The sequence below is a fragment of the Scleropages formosus genome, chromosome 5 (assembly GCF_900964775.1).
Source record: "Scleropages formosus chromosome 5, fSclFor1.1, whole genome shotgun sequence".
Taxonomy (NCBI): Eukaryota; Metazoa; Chordata; class Actinopteri; order Osteoglossiformes; family Osteoglossidae; genus Scleropages; species Scleropages formosus.
In genome coordinates, this window is record NC_041810.1 from 2,337,724 (window position 1) to 2,360,972 (window position 23,249).

Below are 23,249 nucleotides of genomic sequence, written 5' to 3' on the forward strand. Positions count from 1 at the left end.
CCCGCACAAAGGACCCTACATAAAACAGCTGTCAAGTTCTAGGTGCAGTGGCATTGGAGCTGAGCTCATGGCTAGAGTTTAAAGGGCATGCCACTGAAATAGCTAATGCACTCGCAGGTTGAAGCCTGAACAGACACCAGCAGACTTCCAACCAAGCCTGAAAGTGACAGGCATCAACTGAAACATCTGTGAGAAGTTAATGAGATGTTAAATTTGCCATTAAAAGAGAGACAGACAACCTTGTCTTACGCATGGCTGGGTAGACATTCCTGTCAGAACCAGATTGTTGACCACTTCAAAACCTGTTTGCTGCAAGAGGATAGTGTACAAGCGACTTCTCTGCGCTCTCAGACCGATTTATGCCTGTCTTGCTAAGTCGCAGCAGGCCACTGAAAGGCCTCAACAATCTGTCTGCCCTCCCACCATAAGTAACGACAAACTGCGCAGATGCATTCTCAAAGCCGTCAGGTTCCTCCCTGGCAGCAAAGCTCTGTTTTAGCCCATACAGGTGAGAGTCATTAGACTATAGCCTGAAGTGGAAATCGTATAGATCAGCGCAGCTGAACTGGGGTAATAACACACACTCAAGTGCATGTGCTCTACATATGTTCTTGCCCTTTAAAAGGCCAATCGCACAGCTCCTGAGGACACAGACATAAGACAATGCTTAATGACCCGGAGTCGGTTTTCATTTATTACACGCCTTCCAGCAGGCTACAAACCCAGGATGATATACTTCATTTAAGCCGCTGTTCTCACAAGTCGCAAGGATGAGCACCTCATACATTAGGGCTGTGGATGCTGGAGACACGCAAGTAGTAGACAGGAATGTGGGAGACATTCGGAGCTCTACGATTACGTTGCCATTGATTTTGCCTGGGGTAGCTTTAGTAACAGACACCCTCGACAGGATGGGAACTGAAAGATCGAAAAAGGAGGCCAGGGAGACTTGTGAATACTCATACCTTTCGAACCGCTATAAATACTCTCCAAGCTGCAACTCGTTGCATGCCAGACATGCAAGAAATTATACAAGTAATGATTAAGAAACAAAGAAAGTTATGAAACTATGAATATAAAAGGTGCATGAACTTTTTCCATGAAAATATGTATTTTGACTAAACTGACTAAATTTACATAAGTTAATTTGGCTGAAACAAAAATGTTTTGGCTTGTCGGACTTTGACACCCATCCCTTTCTGCCTGGCCCCCTACGGAGGTGACTTTTTGCTCTAGGCTTGTGATAAATATCCCTTTTGTACAAAAATGCAGTGTTACTTCAGTCAAGTGACTGAAAGTCAGTTCTGTAATGTCAGTTCACTGGGTCCTCATTTGATGAAAGTTTACATTCATTGTGACACTATGGCTGGATTTACAAAAACAGACCTCTGGTCCCAACGGTGCATTAAGATGATGACCCAGAGTATCAATACAAAGCACATTAATTCCCTGCCTAACTAGCTAGCGGTTTGGGTCCTCAAATACACCTCAGGGGTTGAGCATAAGCCCAACACCAGTACCTCTACTCCAGTGAAAGCACAATTCAATTTAGTGTCAAACTTGCTGAATAAGCTCACAGTTATAACAAAAGCTGGCTATGTGTAAAACAGCTACAGATAACACAGAACCTGATCAGCAGTATACCTAAAACTCCTAAGTGGATCAGTAGTCACCAAGGTAAATCTGCTCCTGCACAAGACATTCACCTCAGACAAAGACAGTCATACCAGTCAAATAAATGCAAGTAAAGAATTACTCAGAGAAGGACACTCACCCCAGATAAGGTCTTTATGTTGTGCAGTGCATTTTGGGCCTCCAGGGCTGCCTTTCTCGTGTAAAATGTGACAAAACAGCAGCCTGCAGTAAGAGACAAAGGCATTCAGTGATTACAGTCAGTGGAGTGAGACAGAATGAAGGTGTCTCCCCACGTCTAAGAACAAGCATTATATTAAACTTGAAGAAACAAAAGCCTGGGAAAAAAGTAGGACAGGGAGAGAAAAAGAGCATTTGTAGAACACATCACAAAACAGCTGCCGAAGGGGACTGGGAGAGGAAAAAAAAAAAAAAAAAAATCTGATGTGTATGTGTCATCACTGTGAATCCCAACATGTTCTGAGACCCTGCATTTTTGCAAGCAAAATCAAAAATCTGTTTAGTTTCAATGTTTTATTGTGTAGTTTCCTTCCCAAAAGTTACTTCAAAGGTCATAAAAATAAAAACAGCAGAGAAAGACAATCTGACTATTTTCTGGTTAAATCAAGTGTAACCGTCACACTTTTAGGTAACAAAACCAACCACATTATACATACTTCTTACTTCATATACATAAATAAACACATATGTATAGGACAATATATAATTGACAATTACAAGCAATCACAGAGATTAAGAAATTACATCAGGAAATATCAGTTTCAATACTAATACTCACTGTTTCATTTATCTGACACTTTTCTTGCAACTTGCAAGCTACTTAAACTGATTTCCCGCCACCTCGCACTCCAAGAACCCACGTTCAAAACACACACCTGTACTTACCCCGAACTCATACTGTAAAAATGACCCTGTTGTATAAATGGGTAAATAAGTGCTGGGATCTTAACACACACATTAGAGAAAAGTCAGTTAAATTATTAAATACAAACTGAACAAAAGTCTGAGCAGACCTCTGCATATTTTGTTACGATCTTTCAAAAAACTGCCAATATTCACAATTCACTCTCTCCATCCAGCTATGGGGTTCACTAGATGCAGTACCTTTCATCCGAACCATGCGAGAGCAAAAAGCGATCTCGAACCTTGTTTCCCTTGCACATTTATATGACTACGCTGAATGCCAGGTAAGTAATGTAAAACAGTTCATCCTGAAGACGATATCAACTCTGTGCTCAGCCAAGACAAAATGGATTCAGCCAATTACTGTACCTCTGGGTACCAGATGACAAGCATGGCAGCAGCTCCAGTTAAAAACCCACGACAGCAGTACCTGAGGCTGTCAAGCTTCAATCTGTGCATGGGGACACCCAGCTTGAGCACACTGAGTCTAGCTGGCTAGCAGCCTGACAACATTCACACTAACCATCATTTAAACTGGAAAAATGCTTGGGAGAAGGAACATCCCCTGTGGGGCCGTTTCTAGGGCTAGGGACCAGATTCGACTGCCGGGACACTAAGCTGTATGAATGGTGAGTCCAGCTAAAACCGTGATCAATCCCCTAAAACCACAGCTTGAGCCATTTAGAAGCATGTGGGAGAACTAAATGAGCACAGGGCTGTGCGTGGGTATGTGTGTTTGTGTAAGTATTTGGAATTGCAGCATTTCTGTAATACTTCTCTCAGCCATCTCTGCCCGTCATCATGCTAATGGCAGAAGTAAGTGGTACACACAGCAGCAATGGCATATGGGCCAAATTTCTGATCTCCCATTTTTAAGAAAACTTGAATGAATAAGCTTTAAAACATCAAACCAGGGTGTGTATCTGTATTTTGTCCTCACATACGGAGCTGCTGAATGAATGCAGCGGGAAGATGATGTGTTAAACCAGGAGATTTCTCCTAAAAAGCCGGAGGGCTGGGAAGACAAAAGGGTGGACAAGGCTTTCAGGGTAATAGTCTCTCTGTCCTGCACATGTGCCACAATGTAGCTGACACCTGACAAAGAACCCATATTGACAGGAGGATGTATAACCTGGCAACATTTACTGGGGTTCCTCCACCAAACCACGCTAACCCTTTCCCTAACAAAATACAGTTAAAAAAGCTTTTCTGCTCAACAGCTTTTTACAAGTTTCCTGTACCATCTATGACCTATGGTTTACATTTAGACAAGCTTAGTTCTGCTGCCAACATCACACCGACCAATACACTCACCCACTCTCACACTGAAACACACATATGCTTCACGCCTGGATAGGCTAGCCTGTCAGTCTCAGAAGAACAGATCTCCGCTGGAAGGCAACCTGACAGTTGTGAAGTAGAAAGCGGGTATGGAGGGCTGGTAAAACACAGCGTGGAGCCCAGGAGAGCAGAACTGGCAGCTGTGCTGGAGAAAAGGCTTTTTTTTTTTTTTTTTTTTAAAAAAAAAAAAAAAAAAAAAAAAAAGGTGGGGGGGGGGGGGGGGTAACAAAAAAAGTCCAGGAGAATCCATAACTCCTTTTACATACTTCCCCCTCTTTGGGAAGTACAGAAGAGAACTTCTTTAACCAGAACAGTTACCTAGTGCATTTTTATTTACATTTACGCACACAAGGTGGTGGATGTTCATTTAAACATTTGACACGATATTAAAACAAAGTGGCAACATTTAAATAAAATACAATATTACACAAATGGTACAAATACTGACAAGGATGTGTCTGCAAATATGAAAGTAATATGGCCACAGAGGAGAAAACAGCAGCAGTACAAAATATAAACAGATGTAACTGATGGCATTTTATATATTACTTTACGATTATTTACTACGTTATCCCTCTAAAGTTTGAGCTGTTACTTCTTAGTTTAGAAGATGGATGCCAGGACTCAATGGCAGCCAAAATGGAAGAGGAAAAAAATTTTAAGAAGTAATTTTTCTAAGTCATAAAACACTATATATCTAATATGGTAAACAGATATTACACATGTAGATATTATACATGTATCTATATTAACGGCATCGATTATGAATTAATAAATTTGGTTATTTGAGCAACGGTGTACTTGCTGAGACGTGTACTTGACAAGCTTCTTATTCAATACTGAAAATATTTTGTAAATTTTGAACCACTGAAGGAAACACCTTCACGTTTGTCATTAGATGGAGCCAATACACCAAAATGTTGCATTTACATTTTGTTGGCAAGCGCCGACACAACGATTGTTCCCCGCTATGCTGGCCTGCCAGCTGGGACTTTGGGAGCTCCCCATCTCTAAACTTTGGTTTACCCATGTTCCTCTTCCTGAAGGACAAGGCACCGCAGCAGCCTTGAATCCCTGCGTCCCTGCAGTTTTAGCTTTGGTAATCCTCAAAGCCGCATTCCCGCACATGCGATCCAAGTGAACAGCTGTGGTGAAAGGAAATTGCAGCATGTGAGTCATGGTCCTCCGCAGAGACACACAACCTGATTAGAGGACTCGATGTTTAGTACCATTAAGGCCAACAGCTTGGTTTTTTGTCATCCATAACACACTGCAAGGACATGAGGATGCAGAGCTAAGAGCAGCTTTTCCTCTATACGACTTGTGTATGAAAATGCTCCGTTGACCTCATCACATAACACAAAGATTGTGGAAGGATGCTATTGTGCTAGGCTGAACTCACTGAAAGAATGCCAAAATGTTACTGTAATTATGCCAAATAATCTATTAGAATGTATTTACATCTCAATGAGGCCATGCTCCTCTGACAACATTCCACTAATAAATAAATAAAAAAATAGCTCTGCACAGCTTCAGACTTCTCACAGGTCACAGCTTGGTAAACATTACAAATGCTGTCCTTCAACTGGCCCTCACACTCTTTGTTCTCACTGGCTCTGGAACACGTGTGAAATTAATATCTTTTGTTTCATTCGCTGACACACCTGAGGTTTTCTGCCACCCACAATACACACTTCCCAACATTCACACAACTCATAATGGAGTAGCTTTTACGAGAGACCTGTGCCTCACACCAAGAAGCTGTGCCGTTTGAATCCTTCTGCAGTTTCCCACAGTAGCAAGCAAGTGAAGGACTGTTTCCCTTCCTCCACCAGCTCCTGGAGTGGTCATTCGGCAGACAACTGTGGTGTCAGATTACTCCCAGTTGGCTCACCCTGAAGCACCAGCACAGAGACCCAATGCTGGAAGGAGAATGAGTAAGAACCCCTGGAAGCAGGTGGATGTGTAAGTTCTGCCTTCTTTTAGTTAAAAGTCAACCCCTTCCACCCCATCACCATTCCAATTCTCCAGAAAAAAAATGCAACAACCACTTTAGTTCTTCAGTGGGTCAGACAAACAACTAACCTGGGAGCACAAGGTGCTTCAGTAGTTAAAGCTGCCACCTTGCACTCTAAGTAACCAGGTTCAAATCCCATCTTCATACCCTTAATCAAGGAACTTACTTTGAACTTGTACCCAAAAAAAATCCTTCCTATATTAATGTTTAAATCACCAGCTATAATGTAAATATAATCAGAAAAAAGATTTCTGAATACACAGTGGATATGGACATAACTGAACACTAAAGGCCTTTTCCAGAAAAATACGGTTGCAGGAAGTCCAATTGTTTCTAGGGAGAGTTTGAGAGTACAAATTAAAGAATCACCCAAAAAAAAAAAAAAAAACATTTCAGCATGCTCTTAAGAACACACTCATACAGATTAAGTTACAAAGCTTACAGTTAGATGCTTTCTTCACTTGCAAAAGACACATCTAATGGAGTAATAAATTACTTTTACATAATGGAAGAAGTAGCTCTTCCCAGACTTCTGGACTCAAGAGCAGGTTTGTAAAAATAACAAACTAGCTCACAGCTGTAGCTGTGACTTGCTACCTTCAAAATCATGGTAAACTGTAGGCAAGGATGAAAAACAGAACAAAAAAGACAACAGGGCAAATTGTTCATGACTTTCTGAAGAGAATTAAAACTACTCTTCAGACTAGGTGGCGCGCCATCCCTTCACAAATACCTCGTCTGTCTTTCTCTTTGAATGCATCTTTTGCCATCCTGTACTAGATTTCACAACTTGCATCATACTACAGCTTCCTTCCCCCCCCCCCCTACCTGTGATGTCTCTTTTACTATTATCTGTTCCATTCTCCCTTTGTACAAGTTTATCAATTTGTTTACTGTTGCACCTGTGGCCCTAAATCCTTCTTCTTACTGTAAAGTGCTTTGAGAAACTGTTTCTGAAAAGCACAAAAAAAAAAAAAAAAAAAAAAAAAAAAAACTACAAAAAAGTTCAATACCACCATCACTCATCTTTTTCCTAGCATCTTCTGCACTCCCAAATTCAGTGCGTATGAACAACGCATATCAGTCAAGATACATGTACAGTTTCTGCAGAAGAGTGTTGATTAAAACTGGTCTGAACAAAACTGAGACCAGAACTAGAACAGAAGTTCTTAATGGGGTCTGTGGCCAAAAATTAAGAATCCAGTAAAAGTATCTTAGAAAAATGTTGATAAATAAATTTATGTAAAAGATAGCACTCAATTTATTGCACTGAAATTTGATTAATCTAACAGCTAGTAATAGCCACAGTAATATTTCATTTGGAATTTTTTTTTACATTTATTAATTTAGCTGACTCTTTTCTCTAAAGCAATTTACAATGTTAAACTACCTACAATTGTTTTCCCATTTATACAGCTGGGCCATTTTACTGGAACAATTTAGGGTAGGTGCCTTGGCTCAAGGTTGCTACAGCTGTAGGTGGAAATCAAACCTGCAACCTTCGGATACAAAGATGGCAACTCTAACCACTACGCTACCAGCTGTCCTCCGTAACTTTTCTTTAAAGTTATTTTCCAAGTAAGCTTGTGTTTTCTGGATGGGTTTTTGCTCTAGAAGCAAATCCATACACAAATCTCCAAAGGGTACATTGAATCCAGGTTCAGAACTCCTGATCTAGAGCAATCACTATGTCAAAACAAGCAGACTTCTTCCAAGGGGGACCTCCCAAATAAATGGTTTATCTATAGTGAAAGCTCAGATTCTGGACAAAATTCAGATCTTCCCAAATGACGTAAAATTCCTCAAAGGATTTGCCTCATAAACTCTGAGGTCAAAGCTTACCAAACATCTTCTAGTTCTATCATAGAAAATGCAATTCCATTCTTGAGTCTTATACTACCTTTATTTTTGCATTTACAACACATCTCCTTATTTGAATAAGGAGTATTCATTTTAATACACAGCAAATAGTTTTATGTAACTGCATCTCTTCAGCTACATCCATTTTCTTATTTTGTAAGACACACACACCTGTACCCCAGGAATCAAAGCTTATGGAGCATCTGAGCACTGTTGAAAAACAAAAATATAAGCATTCTCCTTCATTCTAACATTTCTAAAGCAGCAGTCACTAATGTAAGTCAAATCACCATGCACACCAGGGACTGACCCCTGGAGAAACCATACTGACTCTCTGAGTAATCTTGCGATGTCTGAACCTCAGAGGCACCCTTTCGGAGCAACTTCAGCTGTTGTATTTAACAATAAATAAACAATAGTAGACTGGACCAAATTCAACATTTATCAGTAGGATGGAGCAGCTCATTCAATCCAACTGCACCATTTTCTGTGCTCAGTTACAAGGGCAATGTGCTTTAGAGTATTTTGGTTTACTAATAATATGAAAGTCCTCTCTGCCCACAGATTGTACTATACTTACAACCATGTACTTCTAAAGAACATGACTAGACCATGAATAAATGGAGGAATGTATTACTTTTTTCTTCATTAGCAGCCATTTGTCCAGTGTGGGGTCATAGTGGTCCACAGCCTATCCAGGAAGGATAGGGTGTGACACAGAATATGCTCTATGCAGGGCAACAGTCCACCACAAAACCATGGACTTAAGGAACCATCAAACCCCTACTCACAAGTGACTATTACATTGCACTCTTAAATGAGCACTGAATGGCTTCCTGAATTATTTAATCAGCGCAGCTTGTTTCACAAGCATAGGCTCAGATCTCCATTTTACACAAGGAGACTTGAATGAAAACAAAATCCTACACCATACACAAGTTGTGACTCATCTTTACAAAGTAAGTACAGGAAAGGACAGAAAGGCAGCTTTTTCAGATGTGGAAAGGACAGTCCTTTGGAGCTGGTGAAAGAATGCAATGTTTTGAAGCAGGCAGCCAACCCTGATTGTGCACAAGTATTCCCACATTTGGCAAGACATGCCGGATGAGAAGCCTGCTCAAGTCAAGTCAAGAGTCAAGTCAAGAGAGGCATTACTGTCATTTCAACCATATACAGCTGGTACAACACACAGCAAAACGAAACAACTTCCACTAGGATCATGGTGCTACATTAAACACAAGAGTTACCTATACAAACTACATGAAGTGTACTTCTGCAAACAGTGCTAGACATTACAACAATTACTAAAATAGGACAAAAGGCACAATGATGGGCAGTTCAGCACCGACCAGTACTCAAGTTCAGTCCCTGAGTATTGAGGAGTCTGACTGCTTGGGGGAAAAAAAACTGTTACACAGTTTGGCCATGAGGGCCTGAATGCTTTGGTACCTTTTGCCAGATGGCAGGAGCGTGAAGAGTTGGTGTGAGGGGTGCGTGGGGTCATCAGCAATGCTGGTGACTTTGCAGATGCAGTGTGCAGTGTAAATGTCTGATAGAGGGAAGAGAGACCCTGATCATCTTCTCAGATGTCCTCACTATCCACCGCAGGATCTTGCAATCCAAAATGGTGCAATTTCCAAACCAGGCAGTGATGCAGCTGCACGAGATGCTCTCAATAGTCCCTCTGTAGAACATGGCGAGGAAGTGGGGTGGGAGATGGGCCTTTCTCAACCTTCACAGAAAGTAGAGATGCTGCTGGGAGGCTATGGAGCTGGTGTTGAGGGACCAAGTGAGGTTCTCTGCCAAGTGAACAAGGAATTTGGTGCTCCTGAACTCCACAGAAGGGCCATCGATGTTCAGCGGAGAGTGGTTGCTCCGTGCTCTCCTGAAGTCAACAACCATCTCTTTTGTTTTGTCCACGTTCAGGGATAGGTTGTTGGCTCTGCACCAATCCGTTAGCTGCTGCACCTCCTCTGTTTGCTGACTCATCATTCTTGCTGATAAGGCCCACCATGGTCGTGTCATCGACAACCTTAACAATGTGATTCGAGCTGTGCATTACTACACAGTCGTGAGGCAACAGAGTGAACATCAGCGGACTGAGCACTCGGCCTTAGGGGGCTCCAGTGCTCAGTGTGATGGTGTTAGAGATGCTGCTCCTGATCCAGACTAATTGAGGTCTCTCAGTCAGGAAGTCTAGGATCCAATTGCAGAGAGGGATATTCGGGCCTAGTAGGCTCAGCTTTTTGATCAGGTGCTGAGGAATGATTGTATTGAACGCTGCGCTGAAGTCTATGAACAGCATTCGAATGTGTGTCCTTTTTGTCCACATGTATGAGGGCCAGATGGAGGGTGGTGGGGATGGTGCCTCATGACAAGCCTCTCGAAGCACTTCAAGATGATGGGTGTGATCGCGACAGGACGGTAGTCGTTGAGGCAGGACACTGAAGACTTCTTTAGCATGGGGACGATGGTTGTGGCCTTGAAGCATGTTGGAATGATGGCGCTACTCAGGGAGATGTTGAAGATGTTAGTGAGAACATCTGCCAGCTAGTCTGCACATCTTTGGAGCAATCTGCCAGGAATGTTATCTGGCCCAGCAGCTTTCCATGGGTTGACTCTGCGTAGAGTTTTCCTCACATTGGCGGAGATAAGACACAGCACCTGGTTGTTGGGAGGAGGGATAGTCTTCCTCACCGCCACGTCATTGTACGCCTCACACTGAGCGTAGGAGTTGTTCAGCACATCTGGAAGGGAGGCATCACTGTCACAGGCTCAAACTCACGCCACGCAGCCTGCTGGAGTTGGATGTAGTCTGACTTGTAGTCCAGGAAGCAGACATTGGAGAGTAGAATGGACGAGAGAACCGGACAGCGAAGGTTTGTATTTAGCCTAGCACAGATCCCCGCCCTGTTGCTGCGCTTCTGCTTCCTCGCACATCGCCTACGATGTCCCCTCTCTGGCATCAGGCAACACTAAGGACTGGGGGCCTGGTCCCCGCAGCAAGCAGAGATCATGTAGCTTTTCCAGTACATTATCATGCAGGTTGGTTATTAATTTATTTCTGTACTGGAGCAGTGTCTGGCGATGATAGACACAAACACCGGTTGCGCCGATGTCCATGTGCCATAAAAGTAAAGAAAGTCAGGCTAAGAAACAAAAATGCTAGTGTCGCACCGCCATCTTGGATCCAAATGGATTCTCACACAAATGGTGCTCGCATGTTACAGTTGCCGTGACTTTACACGAACATTACCAAAAACTACAGCCACCTGCTCCTAACTAATTAGCATATCCCACTAAAATGAAAACTGCACTCAAATTCTTGACATAGCACTGGAAAAATGTTTGAGGAGAAAGCCAGACTCAAGACCCCAGGTGGTGGCCTTGCTTTACTACCTCACTGCCCATTAGTACAGTGTGCTGGCAGCACCATAAGAGGATGTATATGAGAGAAATGCCATAAGCCTTCAGGCTGCACTGATAAGCATGAGATTCTTTGACCTGTATGTGTCTACGGATGTTCTCAGAGAGCCAGTAAAGTGTGTCTGGATGGCAAGAGTGGGAGGAAGTGGGTATAGGACTTCCTGGAAACTAAGAACATGACACATACGTTTTCAACAGCAGCGCCAAGCAGAAATCATCCTCCTCTTGCTCCTCATCATAACCATAGATATACATCACTGGAAAACAGTCCTGCGCTGATACCAGTCTGCTCACAAACAGGTTTAGCTAGAGACAGGCAGTCAGACACTGTAGAATATGCGACAAAATAAAAGCGAGAGTCCTTAACTTATTCCTACAAAAAACTGTCAAGTAGTAAAACAAAGAAAGGAAGAGAATTAAAAGCAAAAAATGATTCAAATGTTCCTCTCCCCAGGCTGTTCCAGATGCACAAGCTACCTTGACACTAACTAGCTGGTAGCATAGTGGTTAAAGTAGTGGTTTGGACCCAAAGGTTGCAGGTTCAAATCTCACCTTTGGCTGTAGTATCCTTTTGAGCAAGGTACTTACCATAAATTGCCTCACTAAAATTAGCGAACTGTATAAATGAGTAAATAACAGTAAGTAGATTAACATTTTAAGATGCTTTGGAAAAAGGCATTAGCTAAATAAAAAAATGTAAATGTATATGTGGTAAAGTCTTCCCTGTCTGCTCTTCCCCCCCCAGAACCCAGGAACAAATCTTAAAGCTCATTTGCAGAGTCTACTGTACTCCAGTATATATTCACCGGATATACCAGGGACATGCCAGGTATGTTTTAAAAGGAAGGTTGGTACTGGTACCATGGTACAGCTATTCCAGGAATTTTTTAAGATACAGGATGTCTTGAAGGGCAAGAAGGAGGGAGTTAAGCTGCACCTATAAAGACAGGACCGAGCTATGAGCAGGGCTGAGAGCCATGAAAAAAGGAGAAGGTATGTATACAAGTTCCACAGACAGGCCACTGTGATCTGCTGACTGACATTTTGTCTGTCTGTTGAACTATATCGAATCTTGTACGCTGACACAACGTTCGAAACAATGTGTTTCCTAGACTGGGGAAATGACTCGACTTGTGGTTATTTAGACTTGAAGGAAAAAAAGAGAAAAATTCTGTGTAGAGGAGAAAACCAGAGGTGTAGGTGTTTAAATCATGACCATACCCTGTGAGTAAGGGTGAGGACCTGGCCTGGTGAAGTCTGGTCAGCGTGTTACCTTTGCTCTGTGGTGGATTCTGGCTCCGGTCACGGAGTATGTTGATCTGGTACACAGCCCCGTAGGGCTCAAAAAGCTCCTTCAGCTCCTTCTCAGACCAGGAACGTGGAATCTGGCCCACGAACATCTTGATGGCATCGGGGTCAGGCTGGTCTGAGTGCTCCAGCGCCCCATTCATTTTGCTGCCAGTGCCGTTACTGTTGGGACAGAGAAGGGATCACGGTTTAGATGTGTGCACTTAATCTATCACTCACAATAACAGGTGAAACAGAGATGGCAAGAGTGAGCCCTGGTATAGCAGCATGTTGCATATACCAATACATGTTGCATCATGTATTTAGCATCAGAAAAAAAATTTTTAGAAAATAATAATAGCAGTCTCAAGCTACAGAGGTATTTCCGTGGCTCTGGTAGTGCTTAGGTTTGACAGGCAAGAGCAACAGTGACCTGCTCCACGCAATGTCATATGATCTAATGCATGTATGTATATGTTGATTACAGGAGAGTCACAGACAATGGAACAGATCCTGCAAAGAGCAAACCTCATCAGAACATTAAAGGAATGTTCTCTGCATTTTGCCAAAGAAGCTGGCATATATCAATTATCTATAGTTAACCAACACATCCAGTAATCAAGGCCCACCCATAAAAGAGATTGGATCTGAAACGGATTATGATTCTGGGTTTCTATTGTGCTGAATTTTCAAAATCAAACCACTTTGTCACTTCACCATATGCACAAGTGTACAGGTGGTGAAAATCTTTGGCGCGTTCTCCGCAGTTGTTTGGCATAAATTACAAATATACAGACCTCAAAAAATATACACAATGAACACCTGTACAGTATGTACAGAATTCTGCATTTAGTTTGTCAGACTAAAACTCAGAGTACAGTTATTGCACATTACACACAACAAAAATCCTAACTAAAATTATAATAGTCATTGCAATTATAATGTGCCAACTAGAGGTCATATTTCAACATACAATCTGTGAGTTTGAAATTAATAAGAAAAATAAGAATATTATTCCAAAATGTAAAAATGCAGCCAAAACTGCATGCCAAAGCACTTAAACAACTATTCCTTGACAATTATTGCTTAAGAAAACTCATTGATAAAAGTTGCAGGTAAGCATTTTAAACATTTCCTTATTAGTTTGTTTGTGAAAAATATTATTTAAATAGAAGGCAGCATCTCTGAACCACAATGTACCTGCTAGAAATGGTAATTTAAGAACTAAACATCAGCCAGCAAAAACATGTTGAATGATGCTAATTGACTTGACCAGAGAAACGAAAGTTAACAGTAGAATCTGCAGGAACAACTGTCTTGTAAGAGTGATCTGTGAAAATTTGTGATTTAATAGTGGTCAGCAGTTAAAAATAAGGAATCCTGCTGGATTCTGATGAAGCAACAGCAATAAGAAATGAAAGCGTCAACACAAATCATTCTGTGACAATCATATAAATAGGCAAATAACTGTAATAATGATTAATACAGCACTGAATGAATTGACTTTTTAAAAAAAAAAAAAAAAAAAAAAAGAAAAACATGAAATGTCCAGGAAAGCAGTTGTGATAAATGGAGCAATCCAGCAGCCTTTTTCAAATAGAAAAAAAGGGGGGGGAGACATGGCATGCATCGTGCATAGCAATTCAGATGTGTGTTTCCATTGAGATTTCTATCCTAACCAATAGCTGCAGTTAGTTACTCTTATTACCCTTTATTCCATACATCTTACTTGTTTGGGGGGGAGTTATGTATGCGTGTGCTAAAAGGAGAACAATGGAGCTGGCTGGCAGACAGAGAAACTATGTCTTTATACCTGGGTGACCCATCACATAGCAGTCAAGTCCTTCCGAAAGAGGTTTCAGAATCAAAAAAAGTGAACATCTTTCATCTCTCTGAAGTGTGTATTACACTTTTCAGGATATATTTTCTAATTTCACAGCGGGCATCCATAATTACTCCACACAGTCACGCAATCCCTGGATACACAGACTCAAGACAAGACAATTAAGCAATGCCCCAGCAGTACTTGCATTCAGTGGTCACTTTGAAAGGTACACCTGGACATTTACACATACAGCTCTCCCCTCACAGTTACTAAGTGACATGGCTATGACTCAGAATGTAAAGCATGCAGGCAGAACTAAGAGACTTGTTGCTATTTGAATGAGCATTACAATGGACAAGACGTGATCTAATGGACTTTAAATGTGGCATGTTCGTTAGTGCCAGCTGCACTGGTTCCACCATCTCAGTAAGGCCACCCTCCTGAGGTTTTTGCACAATACAAGAGCTTACAAAGGGACGGTGCTATAAATAAAAACATTCAGTGCCTCTTCTCTGGGTGGAAACACCTTGTTAATGGCAGGTCACAGAAAAGTGGCAAGGCTTATTAAAGCTAACAGAAAGGCCACAAGTACAAATATAACAGCTCAGTACAACAGTGGTGTGAAGAAAAGCAACTCTTAATACACAACTTGTCAAACCCTGAAGCAGATAGGCTACAGCAGCAGAAGACCACACTGGGTTTCACTGTTTCTTGCTAAGAAGAAGAAAATGATGCAAGCAATGCAAGTAAAATGAATTTGCTGCCAAAAATTCAACAAAAAATACGTGAAGCTGTCAAGCCAGTGCGGGCTAGGAAGACCGTGGAATGTGTCCGGCACCTGGCGACTGAAATCATGCAAGTTCTGGAGGCAAAAGCAGGTCCTCCCGACACTAGCTCAGTGCACCTAATAAAGTGCCCACTGCGTACATTGATTTATGGATGTGCAATATTCTTTATTTTTTGTTCAGTAGTAGAATATGAGGCATATACTACAATACTTTTTAACCAGCAAAAAATGTTTAAAAATATTTTTAAAATTTGTAACACTGGGTTTCCATTGGAACAACTGTAAGACTAATTTGCAATCGAAACGTTGCATGCTTAAGGAAAAAAATTTTCTCCATAATTCCTTCAGACTTCTCATCTTGGTGGGTTGAAACAAAAGGCAATTTCCATGTGCCAGCAGGAAGAAAATGGGCCAGAGTTAACAGCCTGCCCACAGCTGTGCCAGCAGGGGACGCTTCCCTCTCCCGCCTCGCCCTTCAAATGCGCTTATTTTAGGGCAGCACTGACAGGTGACTGCTTAATAACCATAATCGGCAACGCTTCATGATCCTAATTAATCTCATTTGCAACAAAACAAGCCAGCACCATGGCAAGGAAACACAGTTTGCAATGAAGTAATTTCTCTGCTGTTCTAGACTAAAAGATTTCTCACAAAGTGACCCACAGCAGTAACCACAGTGACATCCTCATTTCATTAATGGCACGTGGCCTTTTTAAAATCTCTTTTAAATGGGGGGTAAAAGCATTTGAGCCAAACCAAATATAATGCTTAAAATAAAGATGTTATATTAAATAAATTCATCCCATTACTTAAGTATATAAACCATGTATATATTTAATAAAAAATAAATAAAAAACTTCTGGCATACTATTTACCCACTGAAAGTTTCCATGGATCTACTACCGACATAAAAATGTTCCCTGTATTACTAATAACTAATTTATGGGTAATAGGAGGGAGAAAGGCATTTAGTAAAAAGTGCTTTAGTAACTGCGCACCACATTTTCAAATGGGTGAGCTCCAAATGCATGTTTCCGAAAGATTTTTCAACAAAGAGTGTGCACTGAGGAGACTTCTTCGAAAGCATTTCTTGACTTTCAAAACCATCTTTATTTCAGCAGCACTGCTATTATGTATATATCAGCACAAAGACAATGCAATTCAGGAGCCCACTGTAGTCATTATAATAACCAGAAAGGTAAGTGTTTCACAAGTTTTTGGTGAAGAGCAAGGGGACGCCAAACTCAACAGGCTCGTTACCTCACATCAGCCTTAGTGATGGCAAGGCCCGAGCTAGCGCAGATCATTCCATTAGATTCATCTGGAATGTAACCATGGAGACACACCAAGGAACGATGTGGGAAAATCAGATAAATGTCATGCCGTTAATGAAGCTGCGCTGACATGTCAATCCCCCAACCCTTGCTAACGAGGAGAATATGGGCAAGTGCTAATGAGGAGAGTGTCACCTCTGTCGGATGACTTCCTCAAACAACCTCCGATGCCTGATAATAAAGCACGGACGGTCATGGGGTGGCGATGATATTCTTGAAACCACTGGTGTGATGGCAGATACCACCAGGATGAGTGCTAGCCTGGCTAGGCCAGACTCCTGCGAACTTGGCCATAAAATTTGCAACAGCTCTACCGATGGTCACTAAAATATGTCTGGGGCCAACCTGTTTCAGTCACAATACTCTGCCAGAGGATTCATGAAACACAAAGCCAGCTTCAGAAAAATCCTAGCTTGCATCATTCTGAAAACTTCCGCCCTCCAAACACCATGTTCATCTATGCGAACTCTGCAAGTCGCATGTCATGACGCAGAGGGAATAAGTGCTGACTGCATGAGGTACTAAAGCAGATGTAGCCTAGTACGAAGCCATATCATTTCAATGAAAATGTTAAAAAGACACTTCAGCAACATTTGAACTATTCTAATGGCAATACTCTGCTTAACATACCTAAATTAATTCTTCCCTAAATAAAAATTAATTGTGGCACTCACATTCCTTGGTTTTAGAAAACTAAGTCACACTTGCAGAAGTGTGTTTTTTCTCCTATATTTACAGGGATTGTATCCAATCAAATGCACATCAAACTCTTGCTGAAGATGCATGCATGCCTGTGAGTCCGTTTGTGTCTGCATATTGCAATAAAGGTCCTATTTGGAAAACCATCTAAAACGCTAGACTATAGGGAAAGAGTGCTTTAACCCCGTTGAACCTCTCAGAAGCCCTTCGTTCAGCTGATCCGTGCCTCAAGCATTTGAACCTGCGTGTCGTGTCCAACACCCACTGGACAGCGGCCAAATGCATCACTTCCGAAGGACCCTGCTGTGACCATTGATTTAGTCTTATTTCTCAGTCAAGCAGAGGAATAGCCATAAAGAAAAGCTCTAACAGGGTGTGTATCAAACTAATTCTTACTTGACAGCAGCTTTACATTCATTTTTGCAGGGCTTCACAGAACTTGTACAGTACAAACATAGTGTATGTCCAGGGCCTACATATCTTCTCAAGAACCAAAACTACCAACAAAAGGGACTAAGCAAGGCACAAAGGTGAATGAGAAGAGATGAAAATGTACCACAGCAGCATGTGTGTGGATGTAAACAAATTCCTAGAGCAGGACAGGAAGGTACCACTGCAAGTGCATAAAACCCACCCACATGGAACAGACCAAATTAGTTTACACCCACAGAAAGGTTAATGGGCACTTGGGATCACCAGCTGTGAAAGGATGATTCTGTGTCATCTTTCTTACAAAGTGAAATAAAAACAAACCTCTTTCTCTGGCATCCACATTTATGAAGGCTGTTAGAACAAGACCAAGTTGTGCTATGCCTCAAGAACTCTGCAGACAGGAAGCAGAAGAGCCAACTTGCCTCACATTTACACCACAGGTGAAACAATGACCTACCCATGACCAATTTGCTTAAGGTATTGAGTTAGTCTCAATAAGTTGTCAGCATGGTGTAAACAAATATCTGTCAGTCAGATACACAGTAGCCATAGCAGCACTAACAGCTGCTACTGATGATCTGGGCACTTCCCCAAAGCATGAGCTCTCTTGGTCCTCTCGAGGCACAGCTTTCTCCATCAGCCCTCAAAATGACCAATGAACAGAAAAAGAAGAGTTTCATGATGAACAGGATAGTTTCATTCCCTCAGTAAACCACACCCCTCCCAGTAAAGTTGACAACCAGTTGGATTTTAATCGTGTCTTTGTAATATTGCACTTTTGGCCAGATACTGGTCCGTATGTTTCACTGCTTTTCATATGGGTGCTGTATCAAAAAGAAACTGACTGACTGGCAGATTAAGTGACTGATGAACCGAAGTCACAGTAGCAAATAAATGCAATGTGCCAGATGACAGCACTATTACAATACATTAGCAGAATATTCTAGAGCATAATAACACAATTTACTGTAACTCTCAGAGTGGCATGACTGTCAGAAAAACACAGGGCTTGCAATGAAAGCATTTAAGTGCTTCAGTGTTAAAGCTGCACTCTACTTGTGACTGCCTTTGCGGAGCTCTGGGCAAGCGGTCATTTATGTCAGCAATACCAAGACTAGCATGTTTGCTCCATACGCCACGGCATCACCATTAACTGAGTGGATTTAGAGCACCCTGAGCTGCCACAGATGACAAGGCAGTCCAGATCCCAATAACACTAAAGCGATTACATAATCCCCCACACATCAGTCTGGTTTCCATGGGAACAACGGCAACAGAGCGGACAGCTTGTGAATGTGGTGCTAACGAGGAGAATGTCGCTTCCGCAGAAAATCAGAGCCCAGGCTGAGTGACATGGGGATCATCTTTGACTGCTGCATTAGCATGGAAACCACCACCAGACACACAACCCAAGTAGCTGCTATCCACCAGCTTCAGCCATCAGCTTCAAAATTCCCACAAACATGCCCACGGAACTATTCACAAGGAGCAGACCCCTGGGGAGTAAACTGAACGAAAGGGGGACAAGCACTGAACTGCAAGTTCCTTTAAACTAATGTCATTACATGGAGCACTCATGTTGGCGAGTGTATTCAAACACCACTTCGTTCTTCAATGTCAACTCATCTGCATGCTTTCCTGCCAGGATGGATGTTCTAGTCTCCAGATCTTCCCCACCCTAGTTTGGACCTTCTTCTACAATCCCCATTCTGTATTAAACTTTGGCAGCCTCCCAGCTGTTACGTCATGTGGTTAACACACACATCAGATCACACAGACCCAGCCAACCACCCTGACTGCCAGATGGCTCAGCAGATTTAAAACCGGTGACATGTTAGCAAAGTCAAGTCTTTACAGCTGGAAAGGACCAGCCCATACCTAGAGACAGACAGGCATGTCTTATGCCTGCTTTTCCTTGACTGCTCTATCCCCCACCCCTCTGTGTTCACCTTACCTGGGCTCATGGATATGTCTCCTTGTTTGCTTTTAAATGAGCTGTGTACAGAATCATTAGGCTGCAGTTACTCATTCCACATGGCAATTGGAGCCCATGTGTCGACAACCTCCCTTTGATTGCTTTGTGGAACAGAGATTTGTGTTCTGCCAAAACCCATTTAACAGGATGACACTGTTCATGGAAGCCCAGTGAACCAGGTCAGGGGGGATAGTTTTGGGAAACAGGCAAAACCCAATATGTTTTCAGGGGCTGGCATGTGGGTTACACAGCAGAAGGAACAACTGTTTAAAGAAAATGGATGTTTGGGGGAAGAAAACAGCAAGTTGAAAACCCAGCCTAGTCTCCACTGTTGAATTCAAGTAAAAATGTCTTATTTATAGTTTTAGCATCTACCCAATTATACAGATGGCTAATATCCAGCTTTATATCTCCCAGAAACACATAGCTGCTAATCTAAAATGCCAAATAACAGAAACAATATACTGTTAAGAGGTATAAAGAAAAGAAAAAAAAAAAAAAATACCGCGTGGGGAACACGGTGGGTTTTGCCTGTTCCTACTCTCTAGCGGGTCTGGGGTTCAAGCCCTGCTTGGGGTGCCTTGCAACGGACTGGCATCCCATCCTGGGCATTTCCCCTCCCCCTTTGCACCGTGTTGGGCTCCAGTTTGCCACAACCCCATGCGGGACAAGTGGTTTCAGCCAGTGTGTGTGTGTGTGTGTGTGTGCGCACGACAAACTCATGCCACACCAGAGGATAACCTATGGTTACCTTAACAAGTTTTACACAAATATCATATGCTGGGTCCTCAACTTACAAACACAGTTGTAACTTAATCTGTTCTTTGGCTAGCCTGACCACAACTGTGTTCATCTTCAATTAGATATGAACTCATATATGCGATCCTCAGCACTGCAATGAAAATGTGAGAAAATGCACAGTAGTCACACAACAGATGCAGAGCAGAACACACATTCAAACTCACTGAGCTGCAAAAACTTCCAATACTGATAACACCAACAGCAGCCTCCTCTTGGGAGAGGTTGCGCCACTATTTTTTTTTTTTTTTTTTTTTATTTCAGCAAAGCTCATAGAAAGGGGATAATGGCATCCTCCCTCCCAATGGCCAATTGATGACAAAGAGACCAAAGGAAAAAAGATGGATGAGAACTCCATTCCACTGTTCCTGCCTCAATCCACCAACAACTGAGAAATTACATTTCTACTCCCTGAAGTTTTGTTGCATAATTTGCACTTGTGTTTTAGTCACTCTGGGACAAACTCTGCCAAACCTACAAAGATTAACCAGTTAGAGGGAAATTAAACGGCTTCTATGGTACTCCATTCTACAGAGAGAAAAGCATGGAAAACAAAGTTCCCCATAAACCTGTTCATGCCCATTAGGTACCTGCCTGAGATGATTCATATCTGCAATTTCACAGAAGAAATAAGGGTTGTACTGGGTATCTTTTAAAGGCCCTGTTATTTGTGCTTGGAGGCTCAATTCCTTGTGCATGCCGTCAGTATGAAGAGGGAAAACACACTGAATATGATGTGATGGGAACGAGGGGTGAGGATAGGAACACAATGCTGTCTGCACTCAAGCCAAATGCAATAAATCTGCTTCACCACAGACAGACAGACACGCCCCTGCAGATAAAAAATTAGCTCATCCGACGTGGTGGATTACTGTCCCTCTAATGAAGCCTGGGGGGGTAATAACCCTCATATAACCATTGATGCATTTAAGGCAGAAGTGTGTTTTAATGGCACTTTATGGGCTGGAAAAATGGTGTCATACAGTGTAGTTGGAAGAGCATACCCTGCACCAGGTTGAGGTTCACACAAACAAAGCTGCACATGTTCTTCATTTGTACACACCTAAAACGAACATCCCTTTGTAATGCTTTACGCTATTGATGGAAGAATAAACACGTTGGCGATGGATAAAAAGTTTATGCCAATTCACCAGGTCTGACCCACAGTCAAGCCCAGATGTGTCAGAGTCCCACCAAGGCCCAGAGGAGCATAGTTTCATCCCATCATCCAGCTCCCTGACCTGCAGGGCTCACAACAATCTGCTACCCATCCCACAGATAAAGAGCCATATGCTGGCAGTATAATGTAATAGAAAAGCCATTTGTGGGGCAGCAATGGTGTTACATGGCGCTTTAGGCTCATGGTATGTGTGTGTGTGTATTGGGGGGTACGCCTGGCCAAGATAGACCCAGCAGCTGTTTCCAAAATAGTTTGAGTTACTTCTTTCCTTCTCTGGAAGTTTCTTTGGGTTTAAAGACCCAACTAATCAGTAATATTATGTATCCAGGTAGAAGATCAGTACAGCATTGAAGGACTTAGGTTTGTAATCAAAACCTTTAAGTTTATGGCTCCATTATATTTCTCAAGGCAGGAACTTAATCGAACTGCCTCAAGCACAAAATGCAGATGAATTTAGCTTAAAACATTTTCATAACATTAGGCAAACTGTTAAATTTCTTTAACAAAAGATGGTGGCTCTTCACTGTTTTCGTTGCTATTGCATGCGTTTTAAGGATGTGTGTAACACTGCTGCTGCATTTCTTGCTGAGTCAGTACATGTACCTCTTCAGCTGTATCTCTAATTATACTAAATCCAAAATAGAAAACTAATAAACAAACATGTTCTTAGGACATACAACTGTGAATGTCCTGCTGTGTGAATACACAGCACTACAACACTGGGATGAAAGACAGTCTGAATGGAGGACAAGTTCAATTATAATCAATCAGCCAAACAATAGAAAGCAACCCAGAGAAGACTTGCCTCCCAGAGTCTATCAGCCCATCTGTTCCTCCAGATTGTACCCTGGCGGTCATATAGGACCATATCACTTCACTGCAATCAAACACAGCAACATATTGTCCTCATATCTCATAATGACCATGGTGCAAAAACATGGGCCTTTCTGCTATTTATGTGATGACATAGTGGCCTCGTAAGTATGCACTCTGTTGGCAGTTTTCTTTCGTGTGCCTGTTCTCCACTCACACAGCTTGAACAAACATTCAGGGCTATAAACAGTGCTTCTTGAAAGTATGTGAACCCTACAGAGAAGACCATTACTCTTGTACTCTTAATCTAGTCATTACTCTTTAAACTTAAAATAAGCTTACAAAAGCTAAGTCTGAAAATAAACGTAAAAGCAGTCTAAGTCACCTAGGTGAATAAAGGGGTGTGGGCTAGTAACACTACATAGTATGCATTGTAAGTCACTTTGGAGAAAAGCGTCTGCTAAGTGAATAAATGAAAATGTAAAATTAATAAATGATTCACACCTGATTCTACTTACCAACTTTAACCAATGCAACTTGGGGTTCACTTATTTTCTGTATCTACTTCAGTTTTTCTGCTACACAGATTATTTCTTCAAAAGCAACATATGGAATTGGTAATTGCACACCTATTGTGTCAGATGAGAAAGACTGGTTGTGATAAAAAAAAATTTAGTGGTAAAAGTAGGGGACACATACTTTCAAGCAGCACGGTACAACTAGCATGACCAGTTGAATAAACTCTCAGGCTGAACATGTACAAGATAATGTTTTAAAGGTTGCTTTGAATGAGAGCAACAACCAAACAAACTCATAATGTAATATCATGCAGTGTTTTTTAAAGGTCACATTCTAGACCAAGTCCACTAAATGTCAGCAGCCTGTTGCATACATTTAATAACTACTTACAGAAGATTTT

General features: G+C 41.9%; 1 protein-coding gene across 11 annotated transcripts in view; it reads right to left on the bottom strand.

The window, feature by feature from the left end:
• The window catches only part of LOC108926675 (CUGBP Elav-like family member 2), a 140,559-nt gene that overhangs the window by 39,385 nt on the left and 77,925 nt on the right, over positions 1–23,249 (bottom strand). For 10 of the 11 annotated variants that reach the window (XM_029251839.1, XM_029251838.1, XM_029251837.1 and 7 more), the window contains 2 exons: positions 12,474–12,670; positions 1,775–1,857 (listed from right to left, as the gene is read on the bottom strand). In XM_029251839.1, coding sequence (XP_029107672.1) covers positions 1,775–1,857; positions 12,474–12,670 — 280 coding nt within the window. Of the gene's footprint in view, positions 1–1,774; positions 1,858–12,473; positions 12,671–23,249 lie in introns of those variants that run through there. The other variant, XM_029251846.1, reaches the window with a different exon arrangement.